This window comes from Trichosurus vulpecula, chromosome 3, assembly GCF_011100635.1.
Source record: "Trichosurus vulpecula isolate mTriVul1 chromosome 3, mTriVul1.pri, whole genome shotgun sequence".
NCBI lineage: Eukaryota > Metazoa > Chordata > Mammalia > Diprotodontia > Phalangeridae > Trichosurus > Trichosurus vulpecula.
The window spans coordinates 302,393,933-302,421,288 of record NC_050575.1 but is presented as its reverse complement, the minus strand read 5'-3'; the positions used below and the strand labels follow the sequence as shown (position 1 = coordinate 302,421,288).

Sequence of the window (27,356 nt, the reverse complement as noted above, 5' to 3'; positions counted from 1 at the left end):
GGTCAGAGGACTTTATATTTGATTCTGGAGGTACTAATAGGGAGCCAATAGAACTCGTTGGGGCCCTAGTAGTAGAGGATAGGGGGGTGATATGGTCAAACCTGTGCTTTAGAAAAATTACCTTGGCTGCTGAATTGATTGATTGGAATGGGGAAAGACTTGAAGCAGAAGACCTTGGTATTACAGTAGTCAGGCAAGAGGCTATAGGGGCCAAGTTAGAACTGTAGCTTTGTGAATGGAGAGAATGAGATTAGGAGAGATGTTGTGAAAGTAGAAACAAGATTTAGCAATGGATAGGATATGTGGGATGAGAGGGAGTGAGGAATTGAGGATTATACTCAAGTTACAAACCTAAATGACTGGGAGGATTGCAGTGCTTTAAATGGCAATAGGAAAGTTCAGAAGAAGGGAGAGTTTTGGGGAAAAGCTAGTGTATCCTGTTTTGGACATGTTGCATTTGAGAGGTCCAAGAAGTTAATTGGTGATACTTCTTGTGATGCAGTGGATAGAGCACTGGGCTGGGAGTCAGGAAGACTTATCTTCTATGTTCAATTCTGACCTGGGACATTTACCATCTGTGTTTCCCTGGACTAGTCACTTCACCCTCTTTGCCTCAGTTTCCTCAGCTGTAAAATGAGCAGAAAGAAATGGAAAGCTGTTCCAGTATCTTTGCCAAGAAAACCTTAAATGGGGTGACAGTCGACACAATTGGAATTACCAAACAACAACAGCACTTGGAGCTCAGGAGAGAGACTAGGGCCGATCTGGCAGTTACAGTAGAGATCATTGAACCCTTGGAACCAAGTGAGAATATAGAGCAAAAGAAAAGGGAATTTAGGGCAGAACCTTGGAGAGCAGTCACAGTTAGTGGGCAGTTACATGGATCAAGAACCAGAAAAGGAGAATGAGAAGATCAAATGAAATTGGTAGGACAAGAACTAAGAGAGAATATCCTGAAGGAGAAGGTAAATAGTGTCATACTTCAGAGAGGTCAAGAAGGGTAAGGTCTCAGAAAAGGTCATTTCATTTGTCAATTTAGAAATCATTGCTAACTTTGGAAAGAACATTTTCGTTAAATGATAAGCTTGGAATCCAGGTTGCATAGGGTTTAGAAAAGAGTGAAAGGAAGAGAAGCAAAGGCATGGATTGCAGGTGGCTTTCTCAGGGAGAAGAGATGTTGGATAGAAGCTAGTGGGGTTGGTGGGATCCAGTGAGGGTTTTTTGTGAATAGGGGAGACATGTGCATGTTTGTAGATACTTGGGGAAGGACCCAGTAGATAGATAGAAAATGAAATTAAGAGAGGATGACGATTATAATGGGGTCAGTTTGTTAGAGAAGTCAGGAGGGTATAAGACCAAGGGTGTGTGTAGCTAGCTTGGCCTTGGCAAGGAGAAAGTTTGCTGCCTTCTCCTCAAGACTGGAGCAGAGGAGGAGATGGTGCGAGATATCTGAATTATAAGAGATGAAATGGAGGGGAGAAGAGAAAGCCCTTAGGAAGTGATCTCAATATTTTTAGTTAAGTTCTAGGTCCTCCACTGATGAGGGGATTGGGAAAAGGGGTACCACAGGAAGTTTGAGATGAAGCTTGAACATTGTCTTTGGAAGTAGGATAGGGACTCAATTGGAAATAGAGTGACAGAAAGAGAAAGAAATTCAGAAGGGGGCATGGTATGGGGGAAAGATAATGAGTACTATTTCAGACATACTGAATTTGAGATGTTTATAGGAAATCAGGTTGGAAATGGCTTAAAGGCTCTTGGTGATTTGAGATTGAGACTCAGGAGAGACTAAGACTGGATATATTTAGTAATGTAGTATTCAGTAATTCAGTGAACATTTATTAAGTGCCTACTGTGTGCCACAAACTGTGCCTTAAGTACTGGGGATACAAATAAGAAAGACAGTTCCTGCCCTCAAGGAGTTTACAATTTAATGAGAGAAGACTACACACAAAAAGAAGCTGAAAAGTAGGGGTTGGGGGGACCTCAGGGAATATGATGGTATGATGTTCACTCAAGTCAAAATCAAACAGCTGCTGATGAAAAATGGAGAGTTAGCTGGGAAATTCAGATGTGACCCCCTTCTATGAAGGAAGGCTTTGGAAGGAATTTATTTCTCCTCCCTCCCACCCCCCAATCAGAGGGGAGAAAGCAACGAAGGGAGTTGAAAAGGTGTTGAGTATCAAAAACATAGTCAGCCTGGTGATCAGCTTATGGCGGGGGATATGACATTCCAAGGAATTGAAACACAGCAGAGCTACTGATGGAGTTGTCATATACAGATATCTGGGAATCATCTGTGTAGATTGATGCCAGTTTGAATCAGTGGGAACTTATGAAGCCTCCAAAAGAGAGAATGTAGAGAGAGAAGAGGGTCCAGCCTAGATTTTAGGGATATGCCAGCAAATTAAGGAGCAGGACATGTATGACGTGTCCAGTAAAGGAAACCGAGGTACAGACAGGTAGGAGGAGAGAACCAAAGAACTTGTGTATTGAAGAAAAAGATATTAATACTAATTTTGTGCTCTTTATTTAGACACCAGTCTGCCAGAAACAGTTTTATTTAACGTTAATCTGTATTCAAACCATTTGTAGCTCTGAGAGAGATGTCCACACTGGCATAGTCTCCATGTCCCTCATACCCTCCAGCTTGACTTTTTGCTACAAGACAATTTCAGATAACATTTATAGGAATCTTGAACAAGGAAAAGATATCTTAAAATACAGCCTGGATTAACATTCCAAGCTTGAGCAAGAAAGTCACTGTTAAAAAAGGAAGAAAGTCACTGTTACATTGTCCCTGGACCAAGTACTCCCCTAGTGGAATCCAAAGAGTCCCTCCTGAAGATCTCTATTTGGAATCTAAACTAAGTTGAAGGCTTTGAGAGTGCCTCCAGCTAAGAAGAGAATATTTCTTGAGGTGTGGACCCTGGTCCATTCCCTTTGGGAAGAGAGGAGATTGGTCTTTGATGCCTTTACCCAGTGAAAGGCCTTTTTGTCCTCAAGTCTTTCACCCACCTTTCCAAGGGGCTTTTCCCAGAAGTCTGGAAAAAACTTTAGAGAAAAATTTTATTTCATATTTCTAGAGAAACTGAAAAGGAGAGTTTTAAAAATATGCTTCCACTTGTGTCAGACCGTGTTTCATAGGTAGGATTTGAATATAGATTTTCTTGATTTCCAGCCTAACACACATGTCACTAAGATTGAAATTATAAATTGGATAAAGAGATTGCATCGGTGAGTATGAAATGATAAAGTGACTTTTATGAGAGGCCTAAATAAAGGGCTGGCCTGGCAGTCAGGAGGACCTTACAGTGAAGTCTTGCCTCTGTCACATACTTGCTGTGTGACCATAGGCTAACTTTAACCTCAGTACCTCCAGGGTGTTAATTCTCCAAGACTACAAAATACAGATATGTTTGTGATCTGTATCAGTGGAGGTGGTTCCCACAAGAGTTTTTCCTTTCATTGATTAAATCACAAGTGCTAACCAAAAGGGAGTTATTGATTATAAGATCATAGATTTAGAGCTGGAAAGGACCTTAGAAGCCATTGAGTGCAGCTCCCTCATTTTACTGAGGACGAAACTGAAACAGAATAAGTGACTAGTCTAGGATCACACGGCTAAGGAAGTATTTAAATTGAGATCTGACTCCAAGTCCAGTGCCCTATCTGTTATACCATACGCTGCCTCTCATAATGATTTTTTTAATGATCTAATATTCATTAATGTATGCACATCTTTATCCATTTATAATTTCAATCTTATCTTTAATGTGTATTTCTTATTGAATCCTTAGTGATAGTCCTATATTGATCCTTAACATGATTCTTGTTGAAAATGAGATAATTAGTAATTTAATAAAAATCATGATTAATTTTTCCACTGGAAATCATACCCAGATATCATAATCAGATGATATAAGTGACCTGTGTTTTTGAAATTCTTTCCAGCAAAGTACCAGCTCTAATATGTCCTAACCTGGAAGACAGCAGTGAACTTTGTCATGTAATCTGGCAGCTGGTGGTGCACTTGATAGAGCACTGGATCTGGCATCAGGAAGACCTGACTTCAAATCCAGCCTCAGGGCAAGTGTGACTTAGGGCAAGTCACTTAACCTCTTTCTGCCACAGTTTCCTCAAATGTAAAATGGGGATAATAAAAGTACCTACTTCTCAGGGTTATTGTGAGGATCAGATAAGATAATATTAGTGGAAAGTTTTTAGAATAGTATCTAGCATGTAGTAGATGCAGTATAAATTTATGGGAACACAAAAATGAGATCATTCCTGCCCTCAAGGGGGTTTACTTTCTACTAAGGAAATACATCACCTCCATGGATGAGTAAATACCAGGTCATTTGAGACATCATGGTGGACTTTTCACTCTCACTGCTATTTTCCAGTCTCTTGCAAAGCGCTTTCCATCCTATCATCTTTCCCTCCAAACCAAGAGGGTAGTAACCTTTTTCCCTGTCGTTAGCTAGTGGTGGGGTTTGTTTGCAACAGACCTGAACTCCCCCTTCATCTTTAATTGCTGCTGACCTCCCATGGCTTTGCAGGCTCCCTAAAGCTCCCCTTTTGCTTTGAGTATTCTCTCCTTATGGTGGTAATAACCTAACCTGTAAGGGCACTGATAGCAGTAGCAGTGCAGGCAAAATTTTCCCTCAGCATACTCACATCCTGCTCCCTATATCACCTTGAGGCTGTAGCAGTTACCCCTTGTTAATGGAATGCTTGTGTTGGGGTGGGGTGCTGGTATCTGTACTCTGTATTCCCCCTACCCTTTTAATTTTTAGTGAACGATAAGCAGGATGAGTTCCTCAATCCCCCAGTGCCCTTCCAAACTTTCCTATTTTTGTCAAGGGTACCATCATCCTTACAATTACCCAGGTTTACAACCTCAGTGCTTAGCACGGTTCCCGACATCCTACTGTGTGCCAAATTCATGATTCTTAATAAATGCCATTTGACCGACTCTACCTCACTCCACATATCCAGTTGCCAAGTCTTGTCCATTCTGCCACTGTAACAGTGCTCACATCCACCCCCATCTCTTCACTAACACATCTACCATCCTCATTGCTCTGGTCTATATTGTTATATTGCTTTAGCAATACACTCTTAATTGGTCGCTCTGTCTAAAGTCTCCCTTCTCCACTCCACCCTCTAGTGATTCAGTCAGTTTATAAAGCACTTACTCATGGTAGGTAACTGTGCTAAAAGATGGAGATGCAAAAATAAAAGTAAAATAATCTTCGTCCTCAGAAAGCTTGTATTTCTCTTTTAAATTAAATTTTTTTAAATTAGCAAACATCTGTTTCTTCTCCCTTCTCTATTTCTTCCATCCTGATTTTTTAAAGAAAAGAAAAATAAAACCCTTGTGACAAATATGTATAGTCAAGTAAAACAGATTTCTGCCTTGGCCATGTCCACAAATAGATCTCAGTCAGCACCATGAGTCCATCCCCTTCCTGTCAAGATGTGGGTAGCATACTTCATTATAGAAGTCATGGTTAGTCATTGTGTAGATCAGAGATCTTACATCTTTCAAAATTGTTTGCCTTTACAGTTTTGTTATTGGATACATTGTTCTCCTGGTGCATCAGTTTGAACAAGTCTTCTCAGGTTTATCAAACCCATCTTTTTTATCATTTCTTAGAGCGTAGTAGTATTTCAGTACATCCATGTGACATGATTTCTTTAGTCATTCTTGAGTTGATGGGTAGCCTTTTAGTTTACAGCTCTTTGTCAACACAAAAAGAGCTGCTCTAAACATTTTTGTGTATATGAATCCTTTCTTTGATCTCTTTGTGTGGGGTATAGGACTAGTTACTAGGTATCATATTACTAAGTATCATGATACTAAGTATCATTGCTGGATCAAAGGATTTGTACAATTTAATAACTTTTTGATTTTGCTTTCCAGAATGACTAGACCAAGTAACAATTCTACCAACAATGCATTAATGCCCCTGTTTTCCCCAACTTTGCAAATCTGATAGGGGTGAGAGTAGAATCTCAGAGTTGTCTTTAGTTTGCATTTCTTGAATTATTAGTGCTTTGTTGTTAATAGCCTGGCTTTCTCTCCTGGAAAACTGCCTAATTATAAAGAAGCTTACCTTCTAGTGGGAGAGACAATATAGGTACGTATAATGAATAAGTATTTACAGAATATACAAGATTAAGGGCAGGTATTATCTTTTCCAGCTTTTTTTTTTTGGAGGGGGGGAAGGCAGAGCAATTGGGGTTAAGTGACTTGTCCAAGGTCACACAGCTAGTAAGTGTGTTAAGTTAGTCTGAGGCCAGATTTGAACTCAGGTCCGCCTGACTCCAGGGCTGGTGCGCTACTCACTGTGCCACCTAGCTGCCCCCAGGTGTTGTCTTTTGCCTCTCTTTGTATCCCCAGTGCCTAACACATAGTAGGCACTTAATAAATGTTTATTGACCAAAAAAATTAATTTTGGGCAGGGAAACCAGAAAAGATTTCATAAAGAAGGTAGTGCTTGAACTGTCTTGAAGGAAATGAGGGATTCCCAGAGTTGAGGAGAGTGTAGTGCGTGGAAGACAGCAGGTGTAAAGGGAGGTGTAAAGATAGTAGATAGAGTAGCACAGCTATCAAATTAATATTCTTAATATTAAGATATTCTTAATACTTAAGACTGTGTTGCTTCCCTATTCAGGAAGCTCTATTGTTTTATGACTATAGGGGTCAGATATTTCATCTTTAGCTCATCCTTTTAAAACTTATAGTTTCTGTGTAAATTTCACAATGCATGTAATTATCGTTACAGTAGTGCATATGTATAATTTATAAATAAAACATATATTAGGAGGGTACATCCTTAGATTCTTTACTGATGGAGTGTGCTATCAAAAAAAATTGGAGGCTGCTAGACTAGATATCATTCATGCAACATCTGGGAAAGCAAATAATTTCCCTTATAAATTACGTATTTATTTCTCTCTGAGTAATGTGGGGTTGTCTGTTTCTGACAGGACTGATGATGTTCTTTTGAATGCTTCCATCGGGAACGTAGGTGACTGGTTTCTGTTCTTATGTATAACTACTTTTCACAATCTCCCAAGAAGTGGTGCTTTCCTTTAAATTTCTATTGGCTTCCAGTGACTGAAGCTGAAGAATATTTGATCTTTTTTGAACTTGAACAGTTGCATATTTAGTGCTTCAAGCAGTGTTCCATTATGGTATTTCTTTGCTAACTTGTAGCAATGCAATATTTATTTATTGGATATATTGATATAGTCTGCAACATAATGAATTTGTCATACGAGATCTACTTAAAATGTTTTTCTTCTTTCATGCTGCAGAAAGATGGGGAAAGAGAAAGGATTATGTAATTTTTCTCAGGAAATAGTTGTGCATATGATGGCTTACAATTTAGATAACAAGAGAGATACAGTCACTTTTACTTAGCTGAAACGCAAAAACATTTTCTTTTGCCTGCTGAGTTGTTGTATTTTCCTAGTACTGACTTAGTTTGTAGTTAAGGCACACAACCTTTCTGGCATTTTAGGACCTTCTTTGTACAGGATTAAGATTTTATAAGTTTTTGGACGTGGAACAAGAAGAAAAGCATTATCTTTTTGATAAGAATGTTGTACAGGTTGCTCTAGTGTATCTTGCTTGGATGATTTAGCAGTTTTCTTTAAAACTCATTTTGTCACTTGTATAGACTTGTTTAAACCTATCAAATTTTTTGTCAATAAATTTTGTTTTGACAAATAATGGCAATGTCTTTACAGTTGAATCCTAATCCCCATAGAACATGAAGTAAAACAGCATAAAAGTGATTGTACCCCATATTACATGCAGCCTTATGTGTTTGTAGTTTTATTAAAGAAAAAAATTGTAGCAGCATTGTTCAATGTTTTAAATATGAATCATGTTTAAAGTTATCTTTTTTGTATGGTTATTGTATTCTTTTAATTGTTTTGTTTACTCATGGCATTACTTCATACAGTTTTTCCCTTATTCTTTTGAATTCTTCATATACATCCTATATAACACTGTAATATTCCATTATGTTCGTATTACTACAGTTTTTTCAGCCTTTTCCATTTGTTGGGAATCATGGTTGATTTCTTTTTTGTGTTCCCCAATGTAGTTTTGCTTTGAATTTCATACAGTAAGTCTTTTGTAAAGTATTTTGCGAAATTCCAAATTGTTTTCTACCTACTACAAATCAATGTGCCCGTTTTCCTACTTCTCCACCAACATAGAATTTTCCCATTGTTTACTATTTTCATCAATTGGATGAAGGTGAGATAATACTTTAGAATTTATTTAATTTGTATTTCTATGAGAGGTTGCACTGGTAGAGTGGATGGAAGACCAGAGTTTCAGTTGCCCCTCCTGACACATAACTAAGCCTATAAGTTGCAAAAAAGATGCCTACTTGCATTAGTAGAAGGAATTTTTTTTTTCTGAGAATTCCCTATGTACATGAAATCATAGGTCCGTTCCAAATTCTATGATTGCCTGTTTTGAGTACCTTTTAGATTGTTGTTTATGCTTTATATCTTTTCTGTTAATTGTTTATTTTTTGAAATGTGATCAAAAACATGTTTTTGACTTTCTGACTGTACGTGTATTGGGGATTAGCTTTTCTGGTATAAGTCCACTTTAGCCATAATGAAAAAAATTCAGATATGTTACTGTTATCAATTTGCTAGAAATATAGTATGTCTGTATCATTAGCAGTATTGAGCTGATGTTTACTTTATTTCTCCTTGGTTTGGTAGCAAGTTTATATTAAAATTTGATAGAATACCTTTTCCCCTATTTTTGAGAACAGTTTAGACCACGTAGTTATTGTTTGTTCTTTAAGTATTTCATAGAATCCACTTCTTTAGATTTGGAAGTTGTTGCAGTTTTTTAAATGGGATTTCATTTATTGCTTTCTCAGTTTTTCTAAGATTAGACTACTTAAGTTGTCTTCTCCTGTTTTGTTAATTTTTTCTTATTTTTTTATAAGAGGTATAGGCGATAGTCATGACCACTCTACCGTCTAGCTAGAACTGAATTTTTTTTTTTCATTTAGGCATGTCAAGAATCATAGATTTCTTAGAGCTAGAATAGACCTTAGAGGCCATCTCGTCCAACCCCCTCACTTTACAGATTAGGAATCCTAGGCCTGAGAGAGTTAAGTAACTTGCCCAGTGTCACACAGGTAAGTGGCAGAAATAGGATTCAAACTCAGGTGTACTGATTCTAAATCCATCAAAAATGACAAATGTGAATTTGAACTGTCAAGACATTGACAGCTAGACATTGGGGTGGCTTCAATTAATCTTGAGCCACATCAAATTAACATTTTGGAAATTCTATAATAGAATTGTTCTGTGAAGGAAGAGTAGTATGGTGGAAATTATGGTGGATTTGGAGTTAGAAAAAATGAGTTCTGATCTAGCCCTGCCAGTTGTACGACGTTGGGTAGTCAGTCGATCAACAAACACTTGTTAAATACCTACTGCATGCTAGGCATTGTGCTTAACCCTCAGCAAGGCACTTAACCTCTCTTTCCCCTAGTATTCGTGTCTGTAAAATGACAGATAACCTGTAAATGTCCTTATTTCTACCACTTGTAGACTTTGGTGTCGGATTCCTGATTTTTGTTGTTATCATTGTTGCTGTTGCTGGTCATTTCAGTGGTGTCCAGCTCTCTGTGACCCCATTTGGGGTTGTCTTGGCCAAGATCCCGGAGTGGTTCGCCATTTCCTTCTCCGGCTCTTTTTACAGATGAGGAAACTGAGGCAAACAGGGTGAAGTGACTTGCCCAGGGTCATAGATTTGTGATTACTTTATATTATTTTGGGGGTATACAGTCATGGTGGTGCATAGTTTGTTACCCGTTTCAGCATAGAATTTCCTGAAACCGGAAAATGCTTTGAAAATTTTAAAGTACAATCTAAATGTGAGATATTTCCTCCTAGTTAGAATGCCTTTAAGAAAAACTCCCTCCAGTGACAAGTTGTATCCTGTCTTTGCCTTCCTCACTTCATTTTTACCTTGAATTAATAGATCTCCTTGTCCTTTGTCTTAGCACCTCTTTCCTCTTCTTACCTTTTTATTCGGAGTGCTTGATCCTTGTAGGAACAATTTATGTATTTCCTCATAAACTCTTATTATCCCCATCAAACAATTTCCTTAGCTTCTGCATCATTTTCCTTTAGAAAACAACATTAAATTCAACTTGACCTTTACCCTTATGTTTTTCCTGCCTAAGGGAGTCCTTGAATCTTATACGAAGTTATTTTGGAAAATACACAGATTGTAGGGATCGAAATTTGAATGAAATTATATTATAAATAAAATCTGCATTGAAAGCTTCTAAATGGCTATTTAGTCCTCAAGTCAGCCCCGCCAGAGGAGTAAATTGATTGTACTTTCTCCCTGATAAGATCACCACAAAAAAGTGAGAGGCTGCTGTGTATCAGTGAGAAGAATCCTGGACCTAGACCCTAGTTTTCAGGAAACCTGACTATTATTTCTGGTGTTGGCAACAACTAGCACTGTGACCTTGGACAAGTCAGTTCCTCTTCAGGCTTAGTTATCTATAAAATGAAAACTATAGAGCTTGCTGCTTTAATAAGTACCGTATAAACGTTTATACCTATGTGACCGTGAGTAGGCTGCCTAATGTCTCTGGATCTCAGTTTCCTCATCTATAAAATAAAGAGATTAGACTAGATAGCCCTCCAAGGTCCCTTCCAGCTCTAAATCTTTGAGCCTATGATCCAGTCCCAAGACTGGGCAGATTAGACAGGAGGAAATTTAATCCAGCCTGCTTCACAGTTGGTGTTCAGGACTAGGATTAATCAGAAATTGATAATTACATTGCCTTACTTTTGTTGATAAATCTCCCTTTTCCCCTTCCTCTCTTTCCCTCTTCTCAGATTTCTTCTGTCATTCTTTGTTAATGCTTTAAAACCTAGAACATGACTGTGATGAGAGGTGGAATCGAGATGGTAGAGTAGCAAGAAGTGTAGAACAGGTTTCCCCTTCTATCCGTCCAAATTCCTCCAGAACAGATCTAGAAAATTCATGAGCCTGCATATGGATTGGCCAGTCCAAGAAAAAAAATCACAGTGAATCATTTTCAGCCCAAGTTGGCAAGACACTAGGTCTGACCCAGGGGCAAGAGGCTGTAGCACTCAAGGACTGTGATGAAGGGCACAGTGAGGTTCTGGGACACCTCCTGCATGGTGTGGAAACAGGTCAATTGGCAGTTTGGTTGACCACTTCCTATGTCTGTATCTTAGATTCAGGGAGGACTGAGGAAGGCACCTGCTCCCAATGATGCATTCTGGATTGAGGAACAGTCACAGGCCTTAGTCTACATACTGAGCAAAGAGGAAGTTCAGAAGCAAGCAGTAGCAGTGTGGCTCAGACCCAAGGGTAAAGCAGGGTCTCAGGTCCAGTTTCTAGCCCAATCTGAACCCTGCCGAGGAATAACCGGGACAGGAATACCCAACGAAAGGGAATTCTACAGTTCTGTCACTCTGAACCATCAGAGTTTTCTGGGTGGCTGATAGTAGCAGAGTCCAACAGCAGGCTTCTGTTGTTCAGGCCTATACCTAGATCAGAAATTTTCAGAGCTCAGACCCAGGGGGGCAGAAATTACACTTTGCCCTAAATCAAACCATATTGGGATCACTACAAACTTGAAAGGTTCCTAGGCTGAGCTGTTTCTGAGAGCCTGGAACAACAAAACACTCCCAAGAAAGCAGCTACAGTACCATCCCAGACCTCTCTCCAGAAGTACACAGGTGCACAGAGCCTGACCCTAACACCAAATCTAAAATCAGAAAGGCTGAAAGAATGAGTGAACAAACAAAATAATCCTAGGATAAAAAGCTGTTAGGGTGATGGGGTACTCAAGACATAAATCCAAAAGAAGAGAATGAATAGAAAATATCTACAGGCAGAGCCTCAAAAACACAATTTTGTCACAAGAGATGATGCAAAAATTTTAAAAATTTTTTAGATGTTTTTATAAATAAAATGAGAGTGCCAAAAGAAAAAAATGGAAAAGAATTGAGAGCTATGGAAGAAAGAATTGGAAAGGGAATTAACAGCCTTGCACAAGAAGTATAAAACTTTACCCAAGCAACAAACTCTTGAAAATTAGAATGGACCAAAATTGTCTCCAAGAGACAAAGAAATATTAATCAAAAAAAGAGAGAAATTATTTCATAGCAAAAACAACTGACAGGAAGACAAATCTAGGAGAAAACATTTAAGAATCATGGGACTAGCTGAAAACCATGACCAAAAAAAAATAAAAAAAAGGACCTGAGGTCTCTTAGAACCTGGGGACAAGCTAGAAAAAGAAAGAATCCATAAGTCACCTCTTGACAGCAGTCCCAAAATGAAAACTCAGAAACATTATAGCTAACATCTGAGCTGCTAGGTCGAAGAATTCAAATACTGAGGAGTTGCAGTGTGGAGAGCTTGGAATATGATATTCCAAAAGACAATATAGGCTTACAGCCAAGAGCAATTTATCTAGCAAAACTAACTATAATCATACTACAGGAGAATAAAATGAAATAGGGGACTTCCAAGCATTCTGATGAAGACCTGAGCTGTGTAGCAACTTTGAAGTTCAAACACAGGAATTAAGAGGAAAAAAAAACCACAAAACAATGATAAGAGATTAAACAAAGTTAGACTGCTTACATTCTAACATGGGAAGATAATACATATGTCCCCTGAACCCTGTCATACATTTGGGGTCATAGAGGGAATGAGTCAGAAGAAGGTCTGGGAGTGGTTCTGCTGTAAGGTAATGATATAAGGTAAAGAAGAACAAAAAGAGACAATGAGGAATACTCTAGGGGGGGAGGGGGGAAGAAAAGGAAGCTTAGGGAAGATTATCTTATATAATAAGTAGAAGCCTACTCAAACAAGGAGGATGAAGAGTGGGGGAAATGTTTGACATTTGAACCTCATTCTCACCTGAACTAATTGAAGGAAGGAAGAAAAAACAGTTGGATACAGAACTACATTTTACCCAGTGAGGAAGTATGAAAGAAAAGGGAATTAGAGGAAGGGTAGATTAAAGGAGGGATTAGTTCTAAATAAAATAAACTAAGAATTTACAAAAATATTTATAGCTCTTTTTGGGGTAGCAAAGAATTAGAATCTGAAGGGGTGCCCAACAGTTGGCGAATGGGTGAACAAGATAGAATATAGAAGTATGACAGCATAACTGTTGTGCTATCTAAGAAATGATGAAGGGGATGATTTCAGAAAAACCTGGGGAAAATTCTTTGAACTCAGGCAGAGTGAACAGAACTAGGAGAACAATTTGTACAATGACAATATTGTAAAGACAAAGAACTTTGAAAGACTCAGTAACTCCAATAATAATGACAAACCACAATTGTAGAGGACTAATGATGGAAACACGCTATCTATCCCCCTCCTGGTGGAGAGGTGAGACGCTGGGTGCAGAATGAGACATAGGAAACCTAAGTGTCTGTATTTTTTTCTTTCAGACGTAGCCAGTGCAGAAATTTGTTTTGCTTGACTCTACGTGTTTTTAATGGGTTTTATTTTTCTTTCATTCTCACTCACATGGGAGTGGGGAAGGGGGAAGAGGAGGAGGAGGAAATGAGAGGGAAGGATTTTTGCTAATTAATAAAAAGTAAGTTAAAACACCAACAGGGTGGTGTGCTGCTCTCCAGGAGCAAGGAGAAAGAATGGGGTTCTTGGGTTTGGGGAAGGAAGTAAAGGCAGGTAAAATCATGGTGTACACAAGGGCACAAGTAGCCTTTGTCCACAGCTGACACCGTGAGGCTAGGTGGCTAAAGTTTCTGGCTTATGGTACTATACCCGTGTATTTAGAACAGACCTGTTTTTGTTTAGTTAATGACTCTTATCACAAGACTAGGTATTTTGGATTTGGTAGTTACTTGAAGAAAAATATCCCTTTCTCAGTGGAACAAGTAGTTGATTTAGACAGGAATTAGTTTTGGTAGAGGAGACTGCTGAAGCCAGAAGGGAGAAGAAAGTGCAAATTTTCAAGTCTTAACCGAGCTATCAGAATTTGCCCTGGATGGTCATTCTGGTATCAGTTTTGGTTTCTAATGAGTGTGTTTCCAGTAGAATAAGATATTCAAGTTAGGAACTTAATTAATTTATATGATTGACATTTTTCCTTCATTCTGAAAGGCCACATTAGATTGCTACTAGTATTGGTTGGATTGTTAATCTTGACTAGTTCAGTTGTTTTATATTCTAGAGTCTGGGACACATAAACAAAACCTGGGTTGGAGAATTGGAGGAAAGAGGATTCACTGTCTTCAGGAAAGTAAAAGCAAAGAATATTTAGAAAAATTAATATCTTGGCAGATTTGTTTTCTTTGAGTTGAGGAGGGGGCAGGGAAAGTTAGGCCTGTCATAACTTCAAGGTCTCTGGACTAAATGAAAAGAGACCAGTAGGGAGTGACTCAAGACCTCGAATAGGGACCAGAGCCAGTCTGGTCTTTTTCTGATTCTTGACTGGTGTGAACCTTCTTGTGTTTTTGACTCTTCTTCTCTACCACTTCTCCATTTCACATTTCACACACCCATCCCCCACACCTGGTGTGAGTGCTGCTGCAAACACTTTTTTTGACTCAACTTGGCTGGAACTATATAAATGGCTGTTGGAGGAATACAGTGAATCAAATAGCTTTTTGGCTTACTGAAACATACCTGATTTTCTCAGGCACTGATGGGGTGCAGCGTGAAATCTAGGATGTATAGTTGGTCTCTTGTAAGTTGTGATAATGTGGACACAGAAGTGTGCTCAGATTTGCCTTGTTTTAGGCTCTTCTTTACCCAGGAAGTCCTATAAAGTCACCTGTAGCATAAGAGTATGTTTTTTCTAAGATCAAAGCCTTGTTTATCAAGGCTATAGGAGGTCATAAACAGAAGTTATTTGTGTCATTTAGTGTGGGGCACTAATTCAGACTTGGTGATTACAATATTGCCCCTTTGGACATAGTAATTTGTTTCTTATTTCAGCTTTGCAAACTGTGAATTCTATTTGGATATTTGAAATGGTGAAATTTAAAGCCAGTGCTTTAGAGTTAGAAAATCACTTAAAACATCTGTGTTCTGGTTTACTCTGTCCATCCTTTTTGCTATGCTAGATCCTCAGGCTTTGGTAAACAGAATTACTGGACCTGGCTCAGGACCACCCAATCATATCCCTGGCCTCCTTTAAAAAAAAAATGATGTTTCTTGATTTGCTAGACTGACTCTTGTTTCCATTTTCTCTTCCAGCTCTGGCAGCATGTGAGCAGCTTTTTACCAAGAACATAAGTCATCGAAAGGGGGCCCTTTAGAAGGAAGATTATTCAGGAGATCAATGCCAGAAGGGTCTGGAATTTCATTCTGTGGAGGCAGCATGAGACGGTTTTTGCCAGTACCTGTGGCCCACTGTCAGGGACTGTAGCTCTGTAGAGGAACTGGAAGCAGAGAGCCCCAGGAAGAATGGAGCCAGACATGAACTCACCTTTGTGAAGACTTTCTTTTCATCCTGTGAAGGGATTTTAAGTAAAAAATTATTTAATTTCCCCATTTTTAACGTGAACAGTCTTCTATATAAAGTGCCAGTAGCCTGCTCAGGGATTAGCTGAATGTTTCTGGCACAAAGTTGACCTTTTTCTGGTGCCATTCTAGCAATGATATAACAGCTTGGTGTGTGTTACCAAGACAGATTCATCTGCCAAGTGTATTTGGATGAGAGAGGATCTCTGAAATCAGTGTGAGGATAGCAGAAGCAGAGATATCTCTGCTCACTCTCCTAGAACTGAGTCTGGACTCTTGAATGATTTTGTTTAATATTTATCCCTTCTTATTCATCTCCAAAATAGATCTTTCCAGGGTGGTCTGGAATCTTCAGTCTAACATTTGTGGACCATTCCTGGTAGTTTTTTACTCTTCCATATACAGATGGTAAAAGGATGTGAACTTTGGAATGGAGTTGGTTAAACTTTGGGAACTTAGTTCCTTTCACAGACTATTATTCTCAGAGAGGACAGTTTAAAAGGTGCAGGGCCTACAGGGTTTCTGTTTGGGTGAAGGGCGTTGGCCTTGTCTGGATCCACCACCATGTTCCTGCTGCTGCCCTTTAACAGCCTGATTGTCAACTTGCTTGGCATCTCCCTGACAGTCCTCTTCACTCTTCTTCTGGTTTTCATCATTGTCCCAGCCATTTTTGGTGTCTCCTTTGGTATCCGAAAACTCTACATGAAAACTTTATTAAAAATCTTTGCGGTGAGTTGTGCTATATTACAAATGGTTGACACATGGTGAAGGGAGGAAAACAGCTAACAGTTATTGACATCTGGTTTATTCTTCCCTGATAGATGGAGAAGGCGGTAGGGGAAGGAAGTAGTGGTGTTCAGAGCAGAACAGTATTGCCACATTTATACTAGTTGTGAAAACCTTCAGGAGTCTTTGATTGAACATAAGGTTCTTGCTAATGTTTGATTTGTCTTAAGTAAAGGGGGCTTTATTACATTACACCATATCAAATGTATTCCATAGAAAATGGAGTTAAGGATTCTGTTTGTTTTTTAATTTAAGAGGCCAAGGGTAAGGCATTTAACAGTGTAAAATATTTACTTTCCCCAAACTTTGCTTCTTAGTAGAAGTGAGATCATAGAGCTGCCACTGACCTTTGCCTCCTTCTCAGATGAGAGTAAGGTCTTTTCTTCTATCACACCATATGTCTTAAAGACATTTGCCAAATTGTATTCTTCTGTAACACTGGCATTTTCATGATGTGACTGGATTTTTTTGTGAGGAACATGAAAGTTATGTATATGTCAAAATTCTTGATTGTGGCAATTATTCATTATGAAAATAAGCTTACTTCACTCTGTTGTATTCAGACTTTCTCTGTTTTTGCTTTATCCCTAGAATTTAATAGCAAACTAATTAGATATGAGGGATGAGACAGTATGTAGGTTGAGGATAACACTGAAGTTTGGGTGACTGGGAAGATAGTAGTGCCATCTCCAGTCATCCTGATGATTATCTGGTCACCGGATCCAGATGGCTCTGGAGGAGAAAGTGAGACTGGTGATCTTGCACAGCCCTCCCTCACTCAGATCGAAGTCAACTGTAAGTCATGTCATCATTTCCCTGATGTCATGGTCCTCTTCGCAAATGAAGGAAAAACAGTGCCTTTAACAAAAACGGGAAGTTTAGAGGAAGGCGGGTTGAGGGGAAGACGATGAATTACATTTTGAACATGTTGTGTTTGCGATATCTGTGGGACACCCCGGAGAAGCCATATCTGGCAGGCAAAATCCTTTTGTAAGGTGGTGCTAGTGCCACTTTCTTGTTAACTAAGAAGCAAGGCTGGGAGACTGTGAGGGAGGTACTTTTTGCAAAGGATGTGATATTGTTGCAGTTTTGTTTAGTACGTCAGAAGCACAGAGGAGGGAAGGCAAAGAAGGAAGAAATGAAGGAAAGATTTCTCAAGTACCTACTACATGCCAGGAACTATGCTAAACACTTAGCAGATATCAGTCATTAAACATTTATTAAGCACTCTGCTAAGTGCTTCACAAATATCCATCAGTAAACATTTATGAAGCGCCTGCAGTGTGCCAGGCTCTGGGGCTGCAAAAAGAGGCAAAGGACAGTCTCTGTCCTCAAAAGGCTTATAATCTAATTGGAGAAAAACCTGAAAGTGCCCACACACACGCACACACCTAAAGCTGTATACAAAATAATAGTGAATAGTTAACAGAAAAGGCACTAGGGTTGGGGGGAAGGTTGAAACTCGAAGCCAAGGAGGCCAGCAGTTAGAATAGAGAGCATTCCAGGCGTGGGACAACAAGAGAAAATGGGCATTGAGATCTGAGTGTCTTATTCATGAAAGAGCCAGGAGACCACTTTTGCTGGATTCAAGACTGTGTGTTGGGGAATAAGGTATGAGAAGCCTGAACAGGTAGGAGAGGGCTAGGTTATGAAGGGCTTTGAATGCCAAAGAGCATTTTGTATTTGGTCTTGGAGGCAGTAGGGAGTCACTGGAGTTTATTATGTCAGAGGTGTGCTTTAGAAAAATCATTTTAATGGCTGAATGGAGGACAGATTAGAGTGGGGAGACACTTGAGGCAAAGCGGACCCACCAGCAGGCTATTGCAGTAACAGTCCAGGCTTGAGGCCTGCGCCAGAGTAGTGGCAGTGTCATAGGAGAAAAGGAGGTGTGTACAAGAGATTGTCCTAGGTTGGGAGCCTGAGGAACTGGGAGGATAATGTTGTCCCTCACAGTTGCTGTTTGTCCTTCTTGAAGACGACCATGGCATCATGAACATGCTGCCACGACTTAGAAGTGAATTGGATTTAAGTGATTGAGGGCTGTGCTAAGGCACCAGTCTCCCTTTCTCTTCTGAAGCCATCTGGGTCCGGTGGCAAGATATAAATCAGGATGACTGGAGAAGGCCTCAGATGCAGTGGGAGAGCTTTTAAGTTAAGGTCTCTGTTTGACTGAGGCAATGCCTAATCAGTGATTAAGGATAGGTAAGAAATGAGACCAAGAATGGTTTCTTTTGCCTAGTCAAAAAAAAAAAAGCAATCTAGGAGGGGAAGACCCTCAGGGTTTCTGGCCAAAACGGAAACGATTGCTATTTACATTTACTCTGAGCCCACCACAGTGATAAAGAAAGGTAGGAGGAGGTGAAGGTTTGGGGGAAAGATTATGAGTTCCTTTTTGGGTATATTGAATTTAAGATGTCTACTGAATATCCAGTCTGAGGTGTCTGAAAGTCAGTTGGAGATGCAAGATTAGAGATTAGCAGAGATGTTGGGCAGGATTGGTAGATTTGAGAATCATCAGTATAGAGATGGTAATTAAACTCATGGGATACTGAGAAGTAGGTTCTATTATCCCCATTTTACAATCAAGGAAATTGAGGCAGACAGAGGTTAAATGATTTGCCTAGGTTCACAGAGGCTAGTTTCTAAGGCTAAGCACTTTATCTACTGCACCACCTTTAACTGCCTGTTACTGGAAATTTCTAACCAGAGCTTTGGGAATTTGTCTGTGGCAATGATTTCTGATTTTTTTGTACTCACAAAGGAAATCTCTTTCCTGTGGTTCCTAGACCACTGTTAATTTGAGAAAGCATTCAGAATACCGTCTTACCTTTTTGTCATAGTACTTTACAATTTTCAGAGTGATTTCAGATATTCTCTATTATTTGATCCTCCAAACAACTCTGTGAAATAGGAGAGATATTATTAATTTTTCCACATATGAGGACAGTGAAGATTAGAGAAAGTGAATTGCCTGAGTTCACACAACTTGTTGAGTGGTAAAGAAAGGAGATCATGCTAAAGAGGTTGCAGACACCCAGTTCTAAGTAAATTTAGCATAGAAGGTGGCACAGTGATTCCATGGGTACAGTAGAAAGAAGAGATGTTTTATATTGGGATTTGTGTTTTCTTTTTCCTGGAGTTGTAAATCCTTTAAGGAAAAGTGGTTCTCAAAGTTTTGTCAAACTTTTTTTCAAACTTCTCGGTCCTTCATGTCTGAAATCCCTCCTGGAGTCTCTGTACCCTATCTCTTTCCTCTTTTGTGGGAAAACAGTCACTAGAATTAGTTGGAATAATTGACATTTTTATGAGACAGCAGTGAGAGAGGATCATTCCTAATTTTTATTAAGTACAAGAAATCGATGATTAATTCATGACACTGGATAGTATCTTGTTATAAAAGACACTAATACTAAAAGATACTAGCCTATGGAATTTTTGTGACTGGCATGTTACGTAAAGTTCATGGACCACTTTGGGAGAGGTATGTGGTATATAGATAAAGAACTAGATCTGTAGAAGGATTACTGGTGTTGTCTTATCCTGGGTAGGTCACTCTCTGATCTTTGGTTTCCTCATCTGTGAGAATTAGGGATTATAGTAGTTGGACTATTTTCCTTACAGAGTTGTGAGGAAAGGAGTTTAGAGACTTTAAAGCACTGTATGTATAAGTCATCATTGGAGTCAAAAGGACCCAGAGACCTTGTAGATTACCCCAATAGCTTTTGACAGATGAATGTATTCTTGTGAAGCCTAGTTCAGTAAGCATCATTGTAGTGGGTTATACTTTTAAATGTTCATTATAATGTAAATTAAAATCTGTAGTGGAAAATGGTGGTGGTGGTTTTTTAAATGCATACTATTAGACCAGCCTGTTGACCTACAAAGTTAGCTTGGGGTAGCAGATGCAATTCCCTCATCTGTAAAAATAAGGGCCTTAAAATGAATGATTTCTTATAGATTCTTACAGTCTGTAATTGTAGGTGAGTCTAGATCTTCTAGAAACTCTACCAGACCACCTTTTAGAATCACTGACCCTAGGACATGGTAATTAGAGGTAGAGATTGAAGCATGGGCCCTGGAGTCAGGAGGACCTGAGTTCAAATCTTGCCTCAGACACTTACTAGCTGTGTGACCCTGGGCAAGTCACTTAGGCCTGATTGCCTCCAAAAAAAAAAAGTAGAGGTTGAAGCAGTGTAAATATCACCTACTGTCTCACTGTCTCATGACCTAGGATTTCAGAAACTAAAATTATGTAGACATTTGTCAGTCACTCAAAGGGTATTAGTACTTTTGCAGATTAACAAATGGTCAATCGAACATATATTAATTATTTGTTAATAATTATAAGGCCAGGTGCTGTGCTAGGTGACAGATACAGTGACAAAAAAGCAGTGCCCAAAAGGAGCTTATTTATGTTAATGATACATATCAAAATATATAGAAAATTTTGTGGGACAGACACTAAGCTGAAATTTGAAGGAAACCAGAGATTCTAAGATTTGCAGAGTGAAGAAGGTGTGCATTCCAGATAATGGTGGACATTATTGTGAAGGCATAGATAGAAGATGGGATGGCATTTGCGACAATTAGAGAAAAAGTAGGCACATGAAGGCCGGGGAAATAATTTAAAATAAGGCCTGCAAGGTAGGTTGGAGCTGAGTTGTGAAAGGCTTCAAAAGCCTAATAGAAGAGTTTTTATTATGGGATTGTAGAGGGTAATGGAGAGCCAATGGAGTTTATTGGACAGAAGAATATCGTGGTTAGTCCTGTGCTTTAGGAAATCACTTTAATAGAGGAGATGGAGGGAGCTTTTTCTAGGTGATTTCTGGGAAGGACAGCCTGACTTTGATTAAGTCTTGGGGCAAGGTGTCATTGACTAAGCCAGTCACAGTTTTCAGTATTTCAGTATAAAGCAATAAGACCTCGAGTTGCAGAAAGTAGTTAGGAGGGTTCTGTTTAACAAAACGCTCTTGAGATGCCTACTGTATCCTATGCACTATGGGGGAGTGGTGATAGGAACTAGAGGAAGATAAACTTATTAGACAAAGTACTAGTCCTTTTATCTAACTTAGATTTCTAGGAGGAGCTCTAAAGCAGATAAGGTAACACTTATTTCAAGTGGGTGGGTACCCCCATTCTGTGTACTCCTTACCCTGGTGCAGATAGGAACCCATCCATGCCTTCTCATTTGTGGTTCTTTTAAAGCTACATTGTCCAAAGAAAATCTGGATTTGTTGAAAAGTTCTTTTTACTCATATTTCATTTTGGATTGTTGTATGCCTAAGCCAGCTTTGGAATCTGGAAGTCTCCGTTGAAGTTTGACCTACATGTACTTTTCCTGATGCTTTAGGCAGCTCTGAAGTGCCCAGTTGCCCAGTAGGTAATTGCAGATCTGCATTGTCTGCATTGAGAAGAGTGATAATCATCCCTACTGGACAAAAATGGCATGGTCATGAATATTCTTAAAATGTGCTCATCTCTTCCTTGTAGAATGAAGCAAGAGATAGTGTGAAGTGAGGCTGAATAGACTAGAAAATGGTTTCTTAATTTGGGGGAGCAAAGGGGGTGTTCATATTCTGAAAAAGGATCCTGGTTTAGGATGATGATTTTTCTTTGATATGTGACTACTATCCCTCCTTAATAACAATTGAAGGAAAATCTTGTTTAATATTAGAAGATTGAGTCCTTAGAAAATTTGGGCCGAAGCTCCTAAATGATTCTTAACAATTGCTGAGTTATCAGAAGTTTACCTCTGGACATTAGGGGCTCAGGACCTCTTAGTTCAGAAAAGGAACTTTGCCATGGCAAAGGGCAAGCTAATAATAACTATCGTGTTATGCCTATTTAATGTTTGCATATTTCTTTGCATACATTTTCTCAATTGATTTTCATAGTAACCCTTTAAAAAGGTATAAGGGCTATTACAAATAAGAAAACTTATTCTGAGAAGTGTTATTAACTTATTTGAAGTCAGACCCCCCCCATTTCTACCTTCCAGTGTTCTGATGTTCTATATGTTATGTCATACTGCCTCTACTGAGCTTTTCTCAATCTGTAGCTGGATTATTCTAGCTCTGCCTTTAACCTTCTTCTTTATATGTTCACAGGTATCTATATGTTATATTTATATGTCCCTATATACTCACACTACATTTAGATCACAGAAGAGACTTTTGCTATTCCCACAATTAAGGAGAAGAAGTCAGAGGAAATGACCGAGTTGTTGCTGAATTCAATTATGGGAATTTGTGTCTGGTGCTTTTTCTGTTATTTTAAAATCAAATGCTATACTGTAGTTCTTTTTTGTAAAATTGAAGCAAGCTTTTTTGAACAATATTTCCTGTCCATTTTAGTCTATTAGAAGTACCAGAGTTTTCTTCATAGACTTTTATGGATCTGTCTGATTTCATTTGTTCTTTGAAATCTCTTTAGAAGGGCAATTCCTTAGCTGAAAAGTAAAATAAGGAATCAAACAGCAATGGTGTATGTCTTATATCTTGTACGTATCATAGAGTTTGTTAATTTCGGGGAACCAGACTCCACCTTAGGCAATTATTTAAATTTTCTTTATCCTGTAAGATTTCTTAAGCCAAAAGAAGTCGCTGAAGACATGTCAGGTGCAGAAAGCAAAGAAAGTGAATTAAAGTTTTCATAATTTGAATCTTGTTGCTGTGTGTTTGCCTCTGTTAGGTGCCCAGTTTCTCTAGACAGCTTAACTTAAAGGAGTTAACCAGACAACATCAAATCATTGACCAGATCATTCTCTTGTCCTTCTTATGACCTTGCCTATTGAGGTTGATATTCCATTCAAACTATTGTATTATCTAATGTCAAATTAGGCTCTTTGGCTTGACTAATCAAGTATCCTGCTAATAACTCAAGTTTTGTTGGTAAATCCTTATATATCTGGCCATGTAAACTTTGTTGTGCCATAGGATGGTGGGTTCCTTTCTTAGTCTGCATACAAGTGAGATGCAGCACCGGAGGGAAGGGGGATTTTTTTAACTCCCTATTTACTCCTTTGATCCTCTCTAAAGAGAAGGGTTTTTTTTTTGTTTGTTTTTTTTTTAATTTTGCAGTGGCTTACCAGTTTCCTCAAAGATAGGAGAAGAGTCTTGCTGAAAGTTATGAGTTGATCCTTGTGTTGTAACTTATTTTTTATTTCCTTTAAAAGGATATTAAGATAGGAAGGCAAGCTAACAATTCTTAACTGTTCCAGCTTTAATATGTTCCATCTAAAATTAAGATGAGATTATGTCTAATAGGAGTTAATACCAAAAACTTCTTGGGGGAATTGGGAGCCATGACCAGACCAGATCACTAACATCTTTCAGATGCCTCCCTGCTGGGGTTTTTCTTATTCTTGTCATTAGGCAAGAATTGTAGATGTAGATTTAGCTCCTGGGCTCTACTGAAGAGAAGTTACAAAGAAGTTGGATGGGTTGATCAGGAACATGAGGTAAGACCAAAAAGCTTAGAACTGATAGGGTTGGTTTTTTTTTTTTTAATCTATTTGCCACCCATGTAATAGAAGATTCCTTGGTCTTGTACTAAGTCCTGAGTGGGGTAGAAGCAACTTATTAAACTATAACAATCCTTATCCTCCCAGTTTTTTAGTCCATTGTCCTTTTAGGATTTAAATTTCAATCATTTAGGTGGTTATAAAGGAAAAGGAGAGCTATTTGGATGGAAGCTATGGGTGTTCTTTTAGGAAGTCTGAGCTGCCTTGATCGCCATCTAGCTTCCTCATTTGATACTTTCTTCCAGTGGGCCACTTTAAGAATGGAAAGAGGAGCCAAGGAAAAGAACCATCAACTTTACAAGCCGTACACCAATGGTAAGAACTACCTCAGGGCTCTTAAGGTGCTTGAACTTACCCTAATAGGTCCCCTTGAATTTGCAGCTTTTAACTCCACACCTACTCCTCACCCCCATTGGGCATTGTGAGTGCTTTCATTATATTTTATCCTAGTATGCTGCTTGACAGGAAGGGTCTCTTTGTTTCAGGAATAATTGCAAAAGATCCCACTTCACTAGAAGAAGAGATCAAAGAGATACGTAAAAGTGGGAGCAATAAGGCCTTGGATACTGCAGAATTTGAGCTTTCTGACATTTTCTACTTCTGCCGAAAAGGAATGGAGACCATTATGGATGATGAAGTAACAAAGAGGTTCTCAGCGGAGGAGTTGGAGTCCTGGAACCTGCTGAGCAGAACCAATTATAACTTCCAATATATCAGCCTGCGACTCACTGTCTTGTGGGGGTTGGGGGTGCTGATTCGCTATTGCTTCCTTCTGCCACTCAGGTGAGGGCAGGAACTGACAGAGGAAAAACGTTTAAATTAGTCCTGCCCATTTTCTATGTATAAACATGACTTCTGCCTGAGCCTTTTTTCAAGAAGGGGAGAGGAGTAGTATTTGGTCTGTACTAGTTAGTTCTTTAGGAATTCATCTATTACTTAGAAGAGCTGATTGATTGTCCCTAAAATGTCTTAGAATCCCTGCATTCTCTCATCTTCTCTGAGATGATTGAATTTCTTGTAGCCAAACTGCTTGTTTGGATGGAATAAACAGTGAGGAGTATTATGTTCTTCATGCCACCCTTCCCTGGTCATGGCTTTCTTTGCTTTTTCCTTGCAGCTTATGTCTCTTAATGTAGACATTTAAAAAAAATTGTCATTTGTACCATGTGGTTATGCTGACTAGATCTTGAGGCCAGAGGGTAATTAGAAAATATCCCTAGGCTCTGGCTTCCATTACTGAAAGCAGATGAATTGTTTTCCTGCCTGGGTTTAAAGCCAGAGGGAAGGGTCAGGCAGGTGCTTTAGGGAAGAACAGTGGATAAGTTTATCCTTGGCAGTAATGTCCCCTGAGACCTGAATCCACAATACATGAACTAGTGCCTAGATGTCCTCTGACCCTAACAAGTAGTTGAAATTCTTTATTTCAGGCTTTGGGTGATCAGATCTTGGTGGTGGTTTTCATTAAATCCAGTATTATTCCCATGTATCAAATTCATCATTTCCAGGTGCCAGTAATTGGTTTACTGTCTCTAATGTGTTTTCCTCTTACAGGATAGCTCTTGCCTTCACGGGGGTCAGCCTTTTGGTGGTGGGCACAACCATGGTGGGATATTTGCCAAATGGAAGGTGAGCAGATTTCTGATGTCTGTGTATAGAGGGAAAGGGGTCCCTGGGTAAGGCAGCACAGTTACTAATACTCAGGCTATTTCTTTTGTCAAATTCAAGTCTCTAGAGACTTCCTGGAAGGCTGATAGATTAGTATCATTTAAAATGATTTCCTTCTTAACTCATGAGCCCAGATCTGTAGAGTGTTCTTAATTTCGCCCTGTATGAAATGGACTCCATACCCCCTCCATTTTAGAGGCATAAGGTAAAGGAATGAAGTTGTATAAGAAAATGCAGAATGTGAAGCTGAGATCGATGTTAGCTGATTTTATCTAAGTCATTAGTTTCGATTGTCTGCTGTAGTGATAGATTATGAGGAGTTAAAGGAATGTAGTCTTTGAAAGAAAGTGGGGCTCCTTTTGGGAAAGTTCAGAGTTCTGGGAAGTCCCAGGGCTAGCAGACCTCTTTTTCTTCTGGCCAGGCTGGTGAGAGGGTTTGACTGTCTGGTTCTTGCCCTGCTTTGGAGAGTTTCCTCTGGCAAACATGTGGCTCTTTGGGGCAGGGATTGATTGGGGAGGAAGAGGATCTAGGAGACAGCATGGTTCACCGAGACTGCAAACTCTGGGGCTGTGAGTTTTAATACACATTAACTTGCTGTGTGACTTTAAGTCACGTCTTCCCTTTCTGTGCCTCAGTTTTCCCATGTGTAAAATGGAGATACTAATACAATAATACTAAGACTTTTCACGGGGTTTTTAGGAATAACTAATAAAAAACCATGTGTATATAATATGTATTATATATACATATGTAACATGTGTGTATATATTTTAAAACCACTTTGCAGACATAAAGGCTAGTAAGTAGTAATAGTTGAATAGCTGGATTAATTGACTTTTCCTACTCCCTCTTACATATGCCTTTGTTTTGGTTGCTGCAGGTTTAAGGAATTCATGAGTAAGCATGTACACTTGATGTGTTATCGGATCTGCGTCCGTGCCCTAACTGCCATCATTACTTACCATGACAGGTGAGACAGTTACCGAATTTAGGGATGAACTAGATTAGTGATCAGAAACATAGGTAACAGTCCTGGCAAAAGGTACCATTTCTTAGTGACTAGCAAAAAGGACGTTTTTCTGAGCCTTTTAGCTAGAATCACGAGAGCTCTTTTAAAGTGGGGGGATTAGCATTGAGTCATCATTTCAATCTCGTTGAACAAGTTATTATCAAGTTCCAATTGTCTCCCTGCAGTGTGTGTATGGGGCTGCAGATACGAAGATGAGCAAGACAGTTCTAGTCAGTCAATAAGTATTTATGAAGTACTTGCTCTGTGCTAGATATTAAGGATACACACACACACACGCTGAAACAATCCCTACTAGCAAGGCATTTACATTCAAATTGGAGACAAGGACATATGTAAGTATAGACAGAATAAATAGAGGCTTCATGTGGTACTGGAGCTGCATTTTGAAGGAAGAAAGTTCCTTGAGGCACAGGTGGAGTGTGCTGCAGCTATGGGTGAACTATAGCCCGAGCCCTCAAATATCAGGGGAAATAAGATAGGAATACTTATAACGAAGAAATGTGAATGTGAAAAAGTGCACAGGAGTAGCACCAAGTGTTATGAGAGTGCTATTTTGTATGTTTATAATTTTGTATGTTTTAAACTAGGGAAAACCGACCCAGGAATGGCGGCATCTGTGTAGCCAATCATACTTCTCCCATTGATGTTATCATTCTGGCCAGTGACGGCTACTATGCCATGGTAAGCGTTCCTCTCTCCATTGCTTTGTTTATGGCTTAATTACTTTTAATACAGGCCAAAGCTGGGGAAATGCTAGACCCTAAGGTAGTTTTTGCAGTGTCTTTTCA

General features: G+C 39.1%; 1 protein-coding gene across 5 annotated transcripts in view; it reads left to right on the top strand.

The window, feature by feature from the left end:
- GPAT4 (glycerol-3-phosphate acyltransferase 4) overlaps positions 1–27,356 on the top strand; it is a 40,550-nt gene that overhangs the window by 4,342 nt on the left and 8,852 nt on the right. For 2 of the 5 annotated variants that reach the window (XM_036751002.1, XM_036751001.1), the window contains exons 2-7: positions 15,299–16,294; positions 24,119–24,188; positions 24,359–24,656; positions 25,425–25,499; positions 26,419–26,508; positions 27,156–27,249. In XM_036751002.1, coding sequence (XP_036606897.1) covers positions 16,130–16,294; positions 24,119–24,188; positions 24,359–24,656; positions 25,425–25,499; positions 26,419–26,508; positions 27,156–27,249 — 792 coding nt within the window. In that variant the 5' untranslated portion in view covers positions 15,299–16,129. Of the gene's footprint in view, positions 1–15,298; positions 16,295–24,118; positions 24,189–24,358; positions 24,657–25,424; positions 25,500–26,014; positions 26,108–26,418; positions 26,509–27,155; positions 27,250–27,356 lie in introns of those variants that run through there. The other 3 variants (XM_036751004.1, XM_036751003.1, XM_036751005.1) reach the window with 2 other exon arrangements.